The 18,768-nt window shown below is 45.1% G+C and overlaps 1 protein-coding gene across 1 annotated transcript in view; it reads right to left on the bottom strand.

The window, feature by feature from the left end:
• LOC131136273 (titin-like) overlaps window positions 1-18,768 on the bottom strand; it is a 171,937-nt gene that overhangs the window by 102,070 nt on the left and 51,099 nt on the right. Inside the window, 29 exon segments of the mRNA XM_078795446.1 lie at window positions 714-980; window positions 1,051-1,317; window positions 1,418-1,544; window positions 1,620-1,759; window positions 1,823-2,086; window positions 2,233-2,499; window positions 2,578-2,844; window positions 2,919-3,045; window positions 4,625-4,764; window positions 4,852-5,121; window positions 5,718-5,996; window positions 6,080-6,478; window positions 6,720-6,770; window positions 7,076-9,811; window positions 9,953-9,988; window positions 10,150-10,203; window positions 10,331-10,402; window positions 10,536-10,610; window positions 10,717-10,782; window positions 13,581-13,853; window positions 13,982-14,059; window positions 14,218-15,030; window positions 15,222-15,293; window positions 15,396-15,455; window positions 16,492-16,759; window positions 16,837-16,917; window positions 17,696-17,879; window positions 18,014-18,296; window positions 18,593-18,718. Coding sequence (XP_078651572.1) covers window positions 714-980; window positions 1,051-1,317; window positions 1,418-1,544; window positions 1,620-1,759; window positions 1,823-2,086; window positions 2,233-2,499; window positions 2,578-2,844; window positions 2,919-3,045; window positions 4,625-4,764; window positions 4,852-5,121; window positions 5,718-5,996; window positions 6,080-6,478; window positions 6,720-6,770; window positions 7,076-9,811; window positions 9,953-9,988; window positions 10,150-10,203; window positions 10,331-10,402; window positions 10,536-10,610; window positions 10,717-10,782; window positions 13,581-13,853; window positions 13,982-14,059; window positions 14,218-15,030; window positions 15,222-15,293; window positions 15,396-15,455; window positions 16,492-16,759; window positions 16,837-16,917; window positions 17,696-17,879; window positions 18,014-18,296; window positions 18,593-18,718 — 8,142 coding nt within the window.

The following is an 18,768-nucleotide window of genomic DNA, read 5'->3' as shown; positions in this document are numbered from 1 at the left end:
ATATTTTACACATATATTTTTATATTTCATATATTTTAGTCCAACAAAACCACCACCAATCTCAACATGTGAGAAATAAAAAAAATAAAACAATTTTTAATTATAAAAAAAATGTAATCATGAATTTTTAATTTATTTTTTAATTTAATTAAAATTTTAATTAAATTTTAATTAAATTTTAATTAAATTTGTAATTAAATTTTTAATTTAATTTTTATTTTATTTTTTTATTTAATTTTTAATTTAATTTTTAAGCCATGATGCCAGGTTGTATGATAAGTTTCAATGAAATACTATGGTAAGAACGGGCCGAATTTAAACACTTGGCGGGCCGGATATGGCCCCCGGGACATAGTTTGCCCACCCCTGTTTTAGGTGAAACATCTACTGGTCCATTTCTCTACTTCCACTTTTGAGGCAAAATGCAGTGCACTGTCAGCCCCCGGATGGATGGACGATGATGGGAGCGACTAAGGAGTGGTTGCAATTCACAATTTAGAAGGAGAGAAGAAGAAGGCAAAGATTAGTGACGTCGATTCGATTTCTGCTAAGTGTACAATGATAGGAATAGATTCGGGACAGCACTACACGGTCCGTATACTTGGTGAAGTACATAGGTGCGTTCCAAAGGAGACAATGTGATATTTTGTAACGTCGCACGGTGGAGAGTGGCAAAAGAAGAAAACGAGCACGGTTGATTCCGGAAGACTGACCGATGACGGTGAGCATGGCGCTGACGGTCTTGTCCATGGCCTCCACCTTGATCATGGATGTGTCATCGATTGCGACCTCCTTGAAGGCCAGCGTGTGGACCGCTCCCAGATCCGACATGTGCACCACCTTGCCGGGGTGAAGGCGGACGTCGTTCTTGTACCAAACCACCGGGATATTTTCATGGGAGAGTTCCACTCTGAACTCGGCCGTTTCACGTTCCTTCACCGTCACGTCCTTGATGGGTTTGACAAACTCCAGGCGGATGCCTGCAAGGCAGAGAAAAGGGAAAACAAGTGAGCATCTTGTTTCCACCGCGCGGACTCCCAAGTGGTCTACCTTGGATGACCAGCTTCCCGCTTGTCCTCTTGTCTTCGGCCTCGAACATGTACTTGGCCTCGTCTTCGTAGGCAGCCGATCGGATCAGTAGCACATACGTGTTCCCGTCCTGGATCATCTCGTACTTGTCGTCACTCCGAAGCTCCTCCGAACCCTTCAGCCAACGGAAGCTCTTCGGGACTCTCGACACTTCCACCTCGAACCTGGCGGCGTCCTTCTCGTACACCTGAACGTCGCTCAGAGGCGTCAGGAAGTTGAGAGGAAGTTCTGATGGAGCAAAAAAACCAAAGGAACCAGGGTCAGAAGATGATTGGACTCAAAAATAAATGCTCAACATCGGAAGTTGAAGACTTTAGAGGTGATTCACCTTTGACCTTTAAGTTGGCAGCACACTTGGCGTTGGCGGCCGTGTAGACCAACTCGCCCGTCATGGCCACTCTACAGTTGTACAGGATCAGCGTGTGTTTGCCGCCCTCCTCGATGATGTCCACGTCCTGCGTATTTCAAAAAAACGCATCAGCGACTGCCCGATACTTCAAAGACCAAACGTCGGAGTCGGCGAAACTCACGGAAGAAGGACTCAGAACTTCTCCGTTCAGTTTCCACTGGCCGTGCACGTCATCTTCGGAGATCTCCACCTCGAAACGAGCCGTTTCCCCGTCAAAAAGCTCCACTCCGTAAATCGGTCGAACCAACTTGACGTCGCGAGCTGACCAGGAAGTTGAACCGTGACGCCGCCGCTCAACCATGAACTTAAAATATCAGGTTTTACCTTCGACGACGATGTTCGCCGCCGTCTTGTCCGTGCCGCAGTCGCAGGTGTACTTCCCTTTACTGCTCTGCTCCACCTTCTGCAGGACCAAAGACCTTCGAGTTCCCTCTGACTTCATGACCACCATCTTGGAGGCAGTCATCTCCTTCTCTTCGTGATACCAAACAACCGGCACGTCTTTGCTGAGCTCACAGTCCAGAGAGACCTGGTCTTTCTCCGTGGCCGTGTAGTCTTGGAGTTTCACCACAAACACGGCATCGCCCTCTGGAAGGACACAGTCCGGTCAATGAATAGGAGAGTCAAATACGGGGGTTGTGAAGGACCCCTTCCGCTCCCACGGGTTGGTTCGGTCTGGTGGAGCTAGCAAGATCATCTAAGATCTAAGAGAGACTAATGAAGAGTAGCATTACCTACGATGGTCAGCTTGGCCATGGAGCTTATCCCTTTAGCTTCTGCCTTAATCTGGCAGGTATCGTCAAGCGTCAGCATCCTCATTTCTAGACCGTGTTTCCTTCCTTCCACGTGCGTGAGCACCGTTCGACTCACATGCAGTTTGACTTCATTGCGATACCAAACCACGGGCACGTTGTCGTGAGTCAACTCCAGCTCAAAGTGAGCCGTTTTACCTTCTTTCACCGTCTGGTCCTCAAGAGGCCTCGTGACTCCCAGCCTCATGCCTGGAATACAGCACCAGGGTCGCCAGGCTTGAGCCAGCGGGAGAAACCACAAAGGTGAACACACGGGGACTTACTTACCTTCCACAATCAGCCGAGCCGTCGACTTCAGACCCAAAACCTCTACGCTGTACTCAGACTCATCGTCAAACTCACAGCTGTTTATGATCAGCATGTGTTTCTTTCCATCATCAATCATTTCATATTTGGGGCTCGAGGCGACAATGTCCGAGCCCCTGAACCACATGACTTTCGACACCTCCTTGGTGACGGTGCATTCAAACTTAGCTTGTTTCTTTTCAGGCACAGAAACGTCCTTCACGGGCTCGACAAAGCCCATTTCGATTTCTGCCAGGTTTAAATCATTTGGTGGGTTATGGACCGAACACACACACACACACACACATTCTTTCTGGGCATACCTTTAACGGTCAGCATGGCGCTGGTGATGGCGTTTAAAGCCTGATAGGACACTTCGCCCGCCTGGTCCAGCTGGACGTTCTTTAAGGCCAGGAAACGTTTCGTCCCTTCCACTTTGATGTCACACGTCTGAAAAATATTTTATTTATTCAATTTCACTCAAGGACTTTTCAAATGCTGGATGAGAACCTGCTAAGTCAGGTCATTCAGGTTCAAGCACGGCACTTTCTGCCGGAGCACAATTTGTCATTTTCACTCGTTTAACAATAAAAATGGTGTTTTATTTCATCGGTTTCGCTAAAAAAATGTGCATTTATTTGAGATCTTGTGGTTTGTGGCACCTCCTCATGCTGATGACTGACGGGCTGCAGCCTTTACGTGTCCTCGTCATGACCTGTGGCATTAGACTGACAACTAATAATGAACCACAAGTACCGGATATTTGCTACAAGCTATCTTCGGCACCGGGAGCGACATTCCCACTGGCCTCCCGAAAAGACCGGCATCGAGCACGCCCAAAGCCATTTCTCACCTGGACCTGTTCACCAAGTCAGGTTTTCAGGCTCGTGCCCCCATGCTGGTGCTCAAGCATGTCACTTTCTGCCGGAGCACAATTTGTCATTTTCACTCATTTAACAATAAAAATGGTGTTTTGTTTCATCGGTTTTGTTAAAAAAAATGTGCATTTATTTGAGATCTTGTGGTCGGCGGCACCTCCTGATGCTGATGACTCACGGGCTGCAGCCTTTACGTGTCCTCGTCATGACCTGTGGCATTAGACTGACAACTAATAATGAACCACAAGTACCGGATATTTGCTACAAGCTATCTTCGGCACCGGGAGCGACATTCCCACTGGCCTCCCGAAAAGACCGGCATCGAGCACGCCCGAAGCCATTTCTCACCTCATGACTCTTGCTATGAGTCCATCTCCATTTTCAACCTGGACCTGTTCACCAAGTCAGGTTTTCAGGCTCGTGCCACCGTGCTGGTGCTCAAGCATGTCACTTTCTGCCGGAGCACAAGTTGTCATTTTCACTCATTTAACAATAAAAATGGTGTTTTGTTTCATCGATTTCGCTAAAAAAATGTGCATTTATTTGAGATCTTGTGGTTGGTGGCACCTCCTCATGCTGATGACTGACGGGCTGCAGCCTTTACGTGTCCTCGTCATGACCTGTGGCATTAGACTGACAACTAATAATGAACCACAACTACCGGATATTTGCTACAAGCTATCTTCGGCACCGGGAGCGACATTCCCACTGGCCTCCCGAAAAGACCGGCATCGAGCACGCCCAAAGCCATTTCTCACCTGGACCTGTTCACCAAGTCAGGTTTTCAGGCTTGTGCCCCCATGCTGGTGCTCAAGCATGTCACTTTCTGCCGGAGCACAATTTGTCATTTTCACTCATTTAACAATAAAAATGGTGTTTTGTTTCATCGGTTTTGTTAAAAAAAATGTGCATTTATTTGAGATCTTGTGGTCGGCGGCACCTCCTGATGCTGATGACTCACGGGCTGCAGCCTTTACGTGTCCTCGTCATGACCTGTGGCATTAGACTGACAACTAATAATGAACCACAAGTACCGGATATTTGCTACAAGCTATCTTCAGCACCTGCAGCGACATTCCCGCGGCATCGAGCACGCCCGAAACCATTTCTCACCTCATGACTCTTGCCATGAGTCCATCTCCTGGACTTACCGGAGATCTGGTCAGCACTTGTCCCTGGAGTTTCCATTCCCCGACAATATCCTCCTCGGAAATTTCGGTGTCAAAGTTGGCTTCTTCCTTTTCAACCACTTCCAAGCTGGCGAGCGGCTTCAGGATCTCTGCCTCACGCTCTGAAGGACAACGAAAAAGGACAACGGCATCAACGAGATGTCTCCAGAAGCCATGACTGAGTCCACCACGCGGACCGCCACACCCACCTCCGAGAGTCAGCTTGGCCACGTACTTCCGGTCCTCCACCTCGAAGGTGTATTCTGCCACATCGTCGGGCTGGCAGTTATTGATGCTGAGCATCATGTCGACTCCATCTTTGCTGATCTCCACCTTGTCAGAAGGTTCCAGGGCACCGTCGCCTTTGAGCCACTTCCAGTTGGGCGTGTCCTTGAAGAGCTGACATTTGAAGGTGGCCTTGGCCTTGGGTTTCACGTGCTGGTCCCTCAGAGGCTTCACCAGCCAGTCTTTGATAACCTCTGGAAAGATCACAGCATATGTTGACGTGGGGGACTGCAGCTATTTGGGATTAATTAGTCTTGCTATTATTAATTAGCCATTTATTAGCCTTTGGTAATGGTTTAATTTCATTTGAACATGCATCAGATTATTAGCAAACAGCATGATTTTAGTTTTATTTAGGTTCAAGAACAAACTATTATGATCAACAAAAAGCAGTGGTATCATCCGCAAATAATACCACCTTTAAGTATTTTGTGACTTTGGAGATATCATTGAACAGTTTTGGCCCCAGTATTGACCCCTGGGGAACTCCGCATGTAATATATGAAGTTGCAGATGTGTATTCTTCTAGCTTTACGTATTGCTTCCTGTCAACTAAGTAGCTTTTGACGCAGTTCCGAACTTTTCCGTACCTTTTATAATTTAGTTATTAGGATGTCATGATTGATTGTATCAATATTGAAATATTTCTGCTGTTAGCAAACAGCATGATTTTAGTTTTATTTAAGTTCAAGGACAATCTATTATCATCAAACTATCTTCATCATGTTCCATATTTCCGCGTATTCAACCGGTAAAAGTAATCCGTGTTGGAAGCCCGCGTGTTCCTCACCGGTCACTTTGACGTTGGTGCTGGTCTTGATGCTCTCCTGGGCAGCCACCTCACACGTGTAGACGCCGCCATCTTCCTCCGTGGCATTCTGAATGGTCACGGCGTGCTGCATGCCAATCACATTGATGGCCAACTTTCCCGCCTTGGTCTTCAGGACAACTCCATCACGCTTCCAGACGGTGTCCCGCTCCTTGTTGAGCTCACAGGTGAGGTACATGGGTTGACCCTTTGTACATGACGTCTCTGGTTCCAGCTCTTTGATCCACCTCACCGGCAGCTCTGCACAAACACAACGTTCATGAGAAGAATGATGGAACACTCAGACTCCATCACCGGATGACTGAGAAGATGGAGGAGCTAACCTTCAACAATCAGCTTAGCGGTGCAGGAGATCTCCTTGCCAGCGTTCCTGGCGACACAGGTGTATTCTCCGGTGTCCGACAGCTGGACATCTTTGATGTTCAACTTGCGATCTTTGCCATCAGACGTGAACTTGTGCTTGGGGCCTTCACGCAGGTTGGTGCCGTCTTTCATCCACGACGTGATGGCGGTGGACGGCGACACCACGCACTCAAACACAGCCGACGAGCCGATGGACTCCGCTTCCAGCAGCAAAATGTCCTCCAGTTTCTTAATGAACTTCAGCGGCACGGCTTTGAGCTTGAATCCTCCAAAAGGTTCCTCCGGAGGCGATGGGCCTTTCCCGCCGGGCCTCAGACCCCGACCTCGGCCGCCATCGCCGGGAGAAGGCGTTTGTCTTGCTACAAGAGCCGGAAAAACGACGCGTTACTTTCATGTACATGAAGTTGGACGTGGGGAACAAAAAGCAATATCTCACTTCATGCCAAGCATTTAGAAGAAAGAACATCTTGTAGAAGAAGAAAGTCAACGTGGAAGATGTTTGATAAAAAAGATATGAAATATTTGTAAACATGAACGGTAGAAGAAGAACAACAGCTCAGGTTAAGTCTAACTAGCAGCATGAAGACCAACGGTTCTCACCCCCAAATCCTCGACCTCGTCCTTTGGGAGGTTCCTCTGCTGGTTTCCCATCTGGATAAGTCAGGAAAAGATTTGCTGTTACAATTCCAGAATTCCCAAAATGTCATATGCAACAATAACAAACTGAAGATGGAAAGAAGACCAAAATGAAGACAAGAACATGTTTGATGACATCTGAAAGCAAATGGTCAGGATGATGTCGATGGCGGTGATTGGGATGAAGATGCCAAGGAAGGAAGGAAACGAGTGGTTGAAAGAGTGCCATGAGGATGAGATTAGTCTTCGTGGACAGCATGGGGCGGTGCCGGCGGGGGTTCCGACGTCTCTGGGTCGGAACTATCTGGACATGGCCTCACCTCGCTTGCTGTCAGGCATGCCCGGAGTCTCAAGCGCCCCATCCGTCCCTTCAGGGGGGACCAGCTCCCAGCCCCAGGCCTCCTCATCATCAGTTGGCTCCTGGCCTTCTGTTTCATCTTGGAATACCTCCTCTTCCAGCCGGGTGGGAACTTTCTTCACCTGCACAGCTCCCGGAGAGACCACCTTCAAGAAGGGAACCCTCTTGTTGTCCGATTCTTGTAACGGAGATGCCTCCTCTGGGGAAGGTTTCTTCAAAACGAGATTTTTTTCTTGAACCTTCTCCCGTTTGTCTTCATGTTCATCCATGGTCTTGGAGGCCTGCTCATCTTCAACATGTTCTATCCTTGCTCCAGGTGGATAGGTCCTCTTGGGTTTCTTCCGGGTATCTACTTTTGTGTCTTTATCTCCTGTTGGTGGAAGAACACCTCCTGTTCTTTTGGGTACAGGAGCTGGATCCTGGGAATCCTGATACTTGTCTTGTTTTTGGTGGACCTGCTTCGGCTCCTTAGAACTTTTACCGGACACGTTTGGTTCCGTTTCAAGCTCAGACCCCACTTCCACTCGCACCTTGAGGTCATCTGATGGAGTCAGTAGTTGGGATTTTGGGTGTTCCTCCTTGTGAGGCTCAAGTTCAGCTTTCTGGTTCAATTCTTTGCAAACCCCAGGAGATGCTCCTGGAACCTCAGAATCTTTCATGGGTTCTGTTTCATGGCCCTCCGTCTCAGGCACCTCCTCTTTGCCACGTCCATACTGATGTGTCGGCTGCTCTTTTCCATTGGTGGGACCTCCTTTTGGTTTGATTCCTGTTTCTTCATCTCCTTTTGGTTTGATTCCTGTTTCTTCACCTCCTTTTGGTTTTATTCCTGTTTCTTCATCTCCTTTTGGTTTTATTTGTGTTTCTTCACCTCCTTTTGGTTTGATTCCTGTTTCTTCACCTCCTTTTGGTTTGATTCCTGTTTCTTCACCTCCTTTATGTTTGACATGTGTCTTTTCACCTCCTTTTGGTTTGATGTCTGTTTCTTCTCCTTTTGGTTGGATTCGAGTTTCCTCGCCTCCTTTTGGTTTGATTTGTGTTTCTTCACCTCCTTTTGGTTTGATTCCTGTTTCTTCACCTCCTTTTGGTTTTATTTGTGTTTCTTCACCTCCTTTTGGTTTGATTCCTGTTTCTTCACCTCCTTTTGGTTTGATTCCTGTTTCTTCACCTCCTTTTGGTTTGATTCCTGTTTCTTCACCTCCTTTATGTTTGACATGTGTCTTTTCACCTCCTTTTGGTTTGATGTCTGTTTCTTCTCCTTTTGGTTGGATTCGAGTTTCCTCGCCTCCTTTTGGTTTGATTTGTGTTTCTTCACCTCCTTTTGGTTTGATTCCTGTTTCTTCACCTCCTTTTGGTTTGAGTTGTGTTTCTTCACCTCCTTTTGGTTTGAGTTGTGTTTCTTCACCTCCTTTTGGTTTGATTCGTGTTTCTTCACCTCCTTTTGGTTTGATTCGTGTTTCTTCACCTCCTTTTGGTTTGACATGTATCTCTTCACCTCCTTTTGGTTTGATTCGTGTTTCTTCTCCTTTTGGTTTGATTCGTGTTTCTTCACCTCCTTTTGGTTTGAGATGTACTTCTTCACCTCCTTTTGGTTTGATGTCTGTTTCTTCTCCTTTTGGTTTGATTCGTGTTTCTTCACCTCCTTTATGTTTGACTTGTATCTCTTCGCCTCCTTTTGGTTTGATACGTTTTTCTTCACCTCCTTTTGGTTTGATGTGTGTTTCTTCTCCTTTTGGTTTGATGTGTGTTTCTTCACCTCCTTTTTGTTTAACATGTATGTCTTCTTCTCCTTTTGGTTTGATCTGTGTTTCTTCGCCTCCTTTTGGTTTGATATGTTTTTCTTCACCTCCTTTATGTTTGACATGTGTCTCTTCGCCTCTTTTTGGTTTGATTTGTGTTTCTTCACCTCCTTTATGTTTAACATGTGTCTCTTCTTCTCCTTTTGGTTTGATACGTTTTTCTTCACCTCCTTTATGTTTGACATGTATCTCTTCTTCTTTTGGTTTGATGTGTGTTTCTTCACCTCCTTTTTGTTTAACATGTATCTCTTCTTCTCCTTTTGGTTTGATACGTTTTTCTTCACCTCCTTTATGTTTGACATGTATCTCTTCTCCTTTTGGTTTGATCTGTGTTTCTTCACCTCCTTTTGGTTTGATACGTTTTTCTTCACCTCCTTTATGTTTGACATGTATCTCTTCTTCTTTTGGTTTGATGTGTGTTTCTTCACCTCCTTTTTGTTTGAAAGGTGTGTCTGCACCTCCTTTTTGGATACTTTCAACTAATTTGAGTTGAAGTGATTCCTTGTGCTCCTCAGCCTTTTGCATTTGAGTTTTTCCTGCAGTTGGTTTTTGTTCTTCTTCCTGCTTTTCCTCCACTTGATGTTCCCGACGGTCAAGCTGACTCGTTTGTTGTTCAGCGGTGAAGAGTCGTTCAGACCTTCTGAGTGTTATTACCTCCCGATCTTCTCTGTGGTGGAGAGCATGAACGTTGAGGTCTTGGTGAAGAAGCTCGATCACGTCTGCCTGATGACTTTCTACTTCTTTCTCAGCTGCTGCAGGTTCTTCTGGAACCTTCTTCAACCTGATGACCTCCACCGCTGCATCCGTCTCCTCCGTGTGGGCGGCCACCGCACGCTTCGTCTTCCGTGTGGATGCTCTTCTTGTCTCTTGTAGCGGAATCTTAACTTTCTGAACATCTGATGCTGTGTCGGCAGCAGCAAATTGATTGATTGATTGATTGATTGATTGATTGATTGATTGATTGGTCACTCGTACAAACAGACTGAGTTACAAACAACAAACATATTTTTCTTTCTCAGTAAAACAAAGAAATGTGAGTATACCTTTAGTTGGTCCAGGAGCTCTAACCGGTTCCTTGTCTGCAAGAAGTTGAAGGAAATCCAAAATCAGTCCAAGCATTTCAAACCACAGATTTCCAAAGAGCTGAAATGGGAATTTTTACCCGGGAAGACTGGGAATTTTGAGTGCATAAAAGTGCATATGGGATATGTTTGACCACCGCGTGGGTGACAAAGGTTACCTCCAGGTGGACAGATGTCCTCAATGGCAGAAGATGGTTCAGAAGGTTTCTCCTCTGCCAAAGCAAGATGTTCCACAAGAATGGCAGTGACATGAAAGACGTGTCAAGATTGAACGCAAGCAAGATGTTATCATGGCAGGAGAAAGCGTACGGTTAGCAGATACAACGTGCTAGCAGATACCTGGAGAAGGAACGACTTTAGCTGGAGGCTTTGGTGTGAGTGGAGACAATGTCTTTTCTTCTGGAGGAGACACTTAGAGGTAGAACAAAACCAAGGTCACATTTAGGGAACAACACAAGAACAAAACCAGAAAATGAGCAGACAGACAGAGAGACACGGAGAAGAAAACTGGCCACTAAGGTAAACATCTTGAAAGAGGAACTACCTGGAGGAGGAGGTACTTTTTGGTCTAGAGTAGAAGGAGCCGAGGCTTTCCGTGTTTTCTGCTCTGGAGGAGAAACTTTGACATAAAGGATACCAAGACAAGTCAGCCAAGAAGAAAAGACGAGACACAAGACTCAGGATAAACACGAACTGCTAACAGTCCACAGTCCAGAAGACATTACCTGAAGGTGGAGCCACCTTCTCTACGGGAGGTGAAGATGCTGGTGTTTGCTCCTCTGGTGAAGACACTTGAGGAACAAGAGATGCCAGGATCATGGCCGGGAAAGAAGAACAAGCTCATTCCAAACACCACATGTAACACAAATATCTAAACATAGTACAAAGTACACAGGTTGACACGCAACAAACACGACGACCAGAAATCGACACGTAACAAACACAATGACCAGAAGTAGACACGCAACAAACACAACTGCCAAAGGTTGACACGCAACAAACACCACTACCAGAGGTCGACACGTAACAAAAACGACGACCAGAAGTCGACACGTAACAAACACACCGACCAGAGGTTGACACGTAACAAACACAACAACCAGAGGTTGACACGTAACAAACACGCCGACCAGAGGTTGACACGTAACAAACACGCCGACCAGAGGTTGACACGTAACAAACACGCCGACCAGAGGTTGACACGTAACAAACACAACGACCAGAGGTCGACACGTAACAAACACGCCGACCAGAGGTTGACACGTAACAAACACGCCGACCAGAGGTTGACACGTAACAAACACAACGACCAGAGGTTGACACGTAACAAACACGCCGACCAGAGGTTGACACGTAACAAACACAACGACCAGAGGTTGACACGCAACAAACACAACTGCCAGAGGTCGACACGCAACAAACACAACTGCCAGAGGTCAACACGCAGCAAACACCACTACCAGAGGTCGACACGTAACAAACGCGACGACCAGGCGTCGACATGTAACAAACACCACTACCAGAGGTAGACACGCAACAAACACGACTACCAGAGGTTGTGGTAGTGGTACTAGTAGAAGAAGACATGGTTAAGACCACGTATGAAGTGTCAGCAAACGGGGGCTGCTTTAGACTGGACCAATTCTCCATGAGGGAAACATCTAGTCATCAGAAGAGATGATGTTTGAGCAAGAGCTTCAAGAGACCATCCAACTGGGCTGATGTGACTGATGTCTACTTAGAACATTTGTGTTTCAGCCTCCTTGACCTGTCCATCGTGCAGAAGATGTCTCTCTTGCCTCTCTTGGGGGCTCAGGACTGATCCATTTTCAGTCTTGAAGGTACCATACCCCCTTCCCTTGGCAAGAATCTTCTGTTGTCTTTGGTCTTCCTGCTTTTTCAAACGCTCTGTCTGTCAAATGCAGCTAAGACATTCTATCTTCTCAAGTCTCCTTCAGTGTAAAGACTTCTTCAGCCACGTCTGTGCTCAGCCTCAACACAAGCTGGAATCATCAAGATGGGAGAGTTGAACCATGGAGAGCATGCTAATGTTTTTGTCTAAAGATGCCAATGTTTTTGGCTAATGATGCCAATGTTTTTGGCTAATGATGCCAATGTTTTTGTCTAAAGATGCCAATGTTTTTGTCTAAAGATGGCACTGTTTTTGGCTAATGATGCCAATGTTTTTGGCTAATGATGCCAATGTTTTTGGCTAAAGATGCCAATGTTTTTGGCTAATGATGCCAATGTTTTTGGCTAATGATGCCAATGTTTTTGGCTAATGATGCCAATGTTTTTGGCTAATGATGCCAATGTTTTTGTCTAAAGATGGCACTGTTTTTGGCTAATGATGCCAATGTTTTTGGCTAAAGATGCCAATGTTTTTGGCTAATGATGCCAATGTTTTTGGCTAATGATGCCAATGTTTTTGGCTAATGATGCCAATGTTTTTGGCTAATGATGCCAATGTTTTTGGCTAATGATGCCAATGTTTTTGGCTAAAGATGCCAATGTTTTTGGCTAAAGATGCCAATGTTTTTGTCTAATGATGCCAATGTTTTTGGCTAATGATGCCAATGTTTTTGGCTAATGATGCCAATGTTTTTGGCTAATGATGCCAATGTTTTTGGCTAAAGATGCCAATGTTTTTGGCTAATGATGCCAATGTTTTTGGCTAATGATGCCAATGTTTTTGGCTAATGATGCCAATGTTTTTGGCTAATGATGCCAATGTTTTTGTCTAAAGATGGCACTGTTTTTGGCTAATGATGCCAATGTTTTTGACTAAAGCTGCCAATGTTTTTGGTTAAAGATTCCAATGTTTTTGGCTAAAGATGCCAATGTTTTTGGTTAAAGATTCCAATGTTTTTGGCTAAAGATGCCAATGTTTTTGGTTAAAGATTCCAATGTTTTTGGCTAAAGATGCCAATGTTTTTGGCTATATATCCCAATGTTTTTACCTAATGATGCCACTGTTTTTGGCTAAAGATACCAATGTTTTTGGCTAAATATGGCAATGGTTTTGGACATGCCTGTAAAGAATCAAACAAAAACTTGTACAGCCAAAAACGTTGGCATCTGGGGCCAAAGATGTACTCCAATGTACTACCAAAGATGACACCCCACATAGAACAGTACAGACACAAAACACATAAAATACTGCTTTGGAAAGGTTCGTTTAGCTAATTGCTGTTAGCTAAATAACTTTAGCTAAGGAAAGGTTTGTTTAGCTAATTGCTGTTAGCTAAACAACTTTAGCTAAAAAAGGTTTGTTTAGCTAATTGCTGTTAGCTAAATAACTTTAGCTAAGGAAAGGTTTGTTTAGCTAATTGCTGTTAGCTAAATAACTTTAGCTAAGGAAAGGTTTGTTTAGCTAATTGCTGTTAGCTAAACAACTTTAGCTAAAAAAGGTTTGTTTAGCTAATTGCTGTTAGCTAAATAACTTTAGCTAAGGAAAGGTTTGTTTAGCTAATTGCTGTTAGCTAAATAACTTTCCAAAGGTGATGGTCACAGGAGACAAAGACAACAACGACACAGAAAAGACAGTGAAGGCCAGAGTGAGATGATTCGGACATGCTGACCAAGCTACCTTGTTGTGGTTTTTGTTTTGGTCTTTTGGAGTCTTTTGCTTGTGGGGCAGCTGGACCAACAAGTTCTGCTTGGCCAGACTGTGGACGTTCTGCTTGTTTTGTTGGTAGTTCCTTTTGGGCAGGAGCCTCTGGAACCTTTGTGGCTTCTCCGGGAATCTTTTTTGGTGTTTCTGTTTGAAGATTTGCTTCTTGTGGTTCATCACGGGGAGGCAACAGATGCGGTTTTTGTGGCATCTCGGGGATGGCTTTAGATTGTCTCACTTCTGGGACAACTTCAGAAAGATGTTTGACATGATTAAACATCTGACAGATCATACTCTATCGAGTACACAACATGCAGACACACAAAGAACATCTCCAGCCCTCCTCTGCTCATGAAGATAAGCTTCTTCGGCAGTACCTCGTGCAGGAGTAGCTTCAGCTGGAGGGGAGGTGACCTTTAAGAGACATGGTTCTTCTGGTGCGAGTGTGTCTTCCACTTAAGAGAAGAACGACATGCGCTTTAAACAACGGTCGATCACCTCATTCAAGATCATACTTGAAGTGAAAGAAGTCTTTGTCAACATCTGAGGTGGTCTAGTTTGTACGTGAAAACAACCAAGAATGAAGATGGTAGCCAAGACATTAAGATGTTACCTCGGACTTTGGAAGAGTCTTTTCCTTTTTTGGAAGGTTCGAGCTTGTTTGCTTCTCTTTTCATCTTCTTTGACGCTGAAGCGGTCTTGGACTCAGCCAGAGTCTCTACTGGAGCCACTTCAGGCTCGGATCTCAGCTGGGTTTGGAAAGGATCTGGAATGCTATCTGTAGTCCTTATCTGGTCAAGTTCAGGTCTGGCTTCTGGTTCCGGTTGAGGTTCAGCAACCGGTTGTGATTTAGATTCTGGTTCTAGTTCAGCTTCTGATTGGGGTTCAGCTTCTGGTTCTACTTCTGGTTCAGCTTCTGGTCGAGGTTGAGGTTCGGCCTCTGGTCGAGGTTGGGGTTCAGCTTCTGGTTCTACTTCTGGTTGTACTTCTGGTCGAGGTTGGGGTTCAGCTTTTGGTTCTACTTTTGGTCGAGGTTGAGGTTTGGCTTCTGGTCGAGGTTGGGGTTCAGCTTTTGGTTCTACTTCTGGTCGAGGTTGGGGTTTGGCCTCTGGTCGAGGTTGGGGTTCAGCTTTTGGTTCTACTTTTGGTCGAGGTTGGGGTTCAGCTTTTGGTTCTACTTCTGGTCGAGGTTGGGGTTTGGCCTCTGGTCGAGGTTGGGGTTTGACCTCTGGTCGAGGTTGGGGTTCAGCTTCTGGTCGATGTTGGGGTTTGGCTTCTGGTCGAGGTTGGGGTTCTACTTCTGGTCGAGGTTGGGGTTCTACTTCTGGTCGAGGTTGGGGTTTGACCTCTGGTCGAGGTTGGGGTTTGGCTTCTGGTCGAGGTTGGTGTTCAGCTTCTGGTTCTGCTTTGGTGCATATTTTCAATGTTTCAAGTTTAACAGAAACACAGACTTCAATGGTTTGTCCCAATCACGGCAAAGTCGAGTAAATAAAAGATGGTGTCATAACGACAGACCAAGAAAAGCCAGACCAACACCACATGAACGGTGAGAAGACAAACCACACTTGAACACACAAACAAGTGAAGGCTTTAAAGTTGTTATTATTATCATGTTACCTTCAGGGACCGGGTGTTCCTCTTGTCCAGGCAAATCAGCAACCACCACCTCTGGCTTCTTGGTGTCAGCTTCTTAAAAACATTCACTCTTATGACTTCTCTGACCACAACATATTAAGATAAGGAAGAAAAACATGCAAACAAAGACGAAGGAAAGCAGGTATTTACAAATACCTGTAGGTGGAGCTTCAGGTGCAGAGGGTTTCTCCTCTGGCGTCCTGTAAACCTCAGGAACTTGAAAGATGAAGAATGTTCATGTTAAAGATACAACGACCGAGTGCAGTCTTCATATCTACTAACAACTGAGTTCCAAATGGTCTAAGGAACATTTACATTTAAAAGCAGATTAATTGGTCTTCCTGGGACCACAAGAATGTGAAAGAACAAAGAAAGAAGAAGAAGAAGACCTGGACAAAAATGTTAGAATAAAATGTAGATAGAATGAATATAATGTTAGTTATCACCCTTATGTCCATTTGCTTAGACAATAGAAAATGTTTGAATGTGCTGAAGAAGAAATGTTCCTGTGACCCTGATCAGAGACCCCCAGTGACCCCCAGTGACCCCCAGTGACCCCCAGTGACCCCCAGTGACCCCCAGCGACCCCCAGGTCCTGGAGGTGCCTGGATTTGCCTGGATGCACCAACAACAACAAACCCTGCAGATGTTCATGTTAATCCTGCAAGAATGTGTCAAGATAAGAACTCATAAAACAATAAAAGTAATTACTCTCACATATACACACACACATAGACAAACAAATACAGCTCGTGGAACTGCCCCCCCCCCCCCTTAGAATTGCAAGACCATGTAGTAGAAGGCTCCCGAAAGAGAATAAAAAGAGAGGAGCGTGAACTGGTTTCACTCTCCTCGCTGCGAGTAACTTTGAATATTGTTTTCTGTTTCTTCTGTATTTCTGTATTTAAGTGTTTTTAAAAGGGTCACAGGAGTTTGAACCTGACAAAAAGACCAAGAGGAAGTAGGTTAAGGACTGACGGATGATGACGGACATGCTAATGGATGATAGCACGCTAGACTATTGGTGCCGTATTGGATTACTTTAACCTTTGAGTCATTTCTCTTGTGAATTGTGTAGATTCATCAGTAAGCACGAGTAAAGAGCCAATCGAGCCAAGAGCCAAGAGCCAAGAGCCAAGGTTAACCAAACCTGGGCATGGATCAGATCACTGACCAATCATGGCGGACGTTCATTGTGAAGTGGGTCCAAGCCCCCAAGACACAAAGACCAGTGAGGCGGCCCTGCTCTTACCTGAGACGGTCAGCTTGGCGTTGGAGATGTGAGGACCGCAGACCACCCGGTAGTTTCCCTGGTCTTTGGACTGGCAGTTGTGGATGTTCAAGCAGTGGCGCTCACCGTCACTGCTTATGGCGTATTTGTCACCGTTCTCCAGTTTCTGGGTTCCTTTGTACCAGCTCAGCGTGATCTCTGGGTAGTTGATCCTGATCTGGCACTGAAAGGTGGCGCTGTTGTTTTCAGACACCGTCTGGTCACGGATGTCCTCCGTGACGGTGACAGGCTGTGGGTTCAAAATGGATTTCGATCAATTCATGGAGGAGATCAGACTTTGGGTTGTGAGTCGTCAAAACTTTTTACCTCTGTGTCCACTCGGCCCTCGAGCTGCTGGATGAGTCGAGCCATGTCTTCTTCATCAACTCGGTCGCCATGCCCCGCCCCCTGTGGCGGGAAACGTGCACGACATGACATCATTACGTGGCAATCATGTCCTGTCTGATGCCCCAACCCACCGTACGAAAATTTGGGACCATCAGACCACGCAGAAGGTCGTTACGGCAGATATACATTTCCACCAGTCGGTGGCGCCATTGGAGTCGGTATCAAAATTTCATGTGAGTTTTGACGGCGATCTGATGATACGAAGTTGTGACTGATGGTTAATGGCGGGGACCAGTTTTTGCCGCCAGGCTCCGCCCACTATGTGTGATGAAACATCATGCAAATTTTTATTCATTTTAAAGGGGGCGCTACTGAGTCAATTTTGGGAGCTTATGTATGGGACCCATAAAATATTCATTTTTTGCCAGACCTGAATTTGGTGAGTTATAATAATAATAATAATAACAATAATAAGAAATAATAATAATAATAATAATAATAACAAAAATAATAATAACAAAAATAATAATAACAAAAATAATAATAAAATAATAAAATAATAAAATAATAAAATAATAAAATAATAAAATAATAAAATAATAAAATAATAAAATAATAAAATAATAAAATAATGGACTGCATGTCCTATCAGAACTTAACAGCAATACTTACAGAACCTGACAGGAAATTTCTTACCAATGTTACGGCCTCCATCTCCTTTTCTCCATTTTATTATTTTTTTATTTTTTTATTTTAATTTTTTTATATAAAAAAAATTATAATAATCATAATAGAACTTAACAGCAATACTTACAGGACCTGACAGGAAATCTCTTACCGATGTTACGGCCTCCATCTCCTTTTCTTTCTTCAGGAGCTCCACTGCCTGGAGGATGGCACGGTAGTCATGGATCTGGTGCTCCCTCAGAACCTTCTCGTACTCTTTTGGATCTTGACCTCGGAGCAACTCGACTATGTTGACCTCTTCTTCTTTTTTGGGGCTCTTCTGCTTGGAGGGGGTCCTAGCACAGGACGAAACGTTCACATCATCCAGAATTTCTGTTCATATTTCCAGAGCAAGTTCTTTCAGGTGGACGTAGAGGAGACACAGAAGCTGATAAATTTCGGTCTCTGGTCCCTGTGGACCACAACTTACTTCTTCAGCCTAATCCTTATGTCCTCAAGTCCCGCCGCTTCCTCTTTTTTGGTGACAGCCATCTCAGCGCTGCACTCGATCTCGCCGTGTTTGTTGCTGGCCACGCATCTGTAATGACCCGAATCTGACTTGGTCACTTCTCGGATCTCCAGTCTGGCATCCTGGCCTTTGTGCTCCATCGAGATGCGACCACCGGGTGTGATCTGCCTCCACTTGCCCTTCATCCACTTCACGCTGGGGATGGGCTCACCTCCAATCTTAGCGATGAAGGTGGCCGTGCCCTCTACAAGATCAATCAATCCATCAATCCATCAATGATACAAATTATGAAGAATTGCTACTTTAATCGTGGACCCCTGAAAATGTAATCCTGTTTTGACAAGGACACATCCGTATGATACATCCATAATATACATAAATACTACACATCCATAATATACATAAATACTACACATCCATAATATACATCCATAATATACAGCCACACACCTTCTTTGCATTGAACTCACCCCTTTTTGCTTTGATCTTGTGAGACCATGTGATGTCCCAAAAATAGTGTGGGAAGCCATGTTTACTTACTCTCTGTGACAGAAACATTCTTTGGTTCCTCGATGAAAAAAAGGTTGTCGAGGGCTTTCACAGGGGCAGGAACACTGGCTGCGGGGGCAGGAGCCGTGGTGCTGGCGGCGGACTTGCCGTCTTTTTCTGAAAGAATTAACCGAGGTGAGTGCCAAAACCATCCATCCAACCATCCA

This window comes from Doryrhamphus excisus, linkage group LG12, assembly GCF_037039965.1.
Source record: "Doryrhamphus excisus strain RoL-2023G ecotype Guam linkage group LG12, RoL_Dexc_Guam_v1.1, whole genome shotgun sequence".
Lineage (NCBI taxonomy): Eukaryota > Metazoa > Chordata > Actinopteri > Syngnathiformes > Syngnathidae > Doryrhamphus > Doryrhamphus excisus.
Note: the sequence above shows the minus strand (reverse complement) of the source record. Positions and strands in the feature narration are given on the sequence as shown.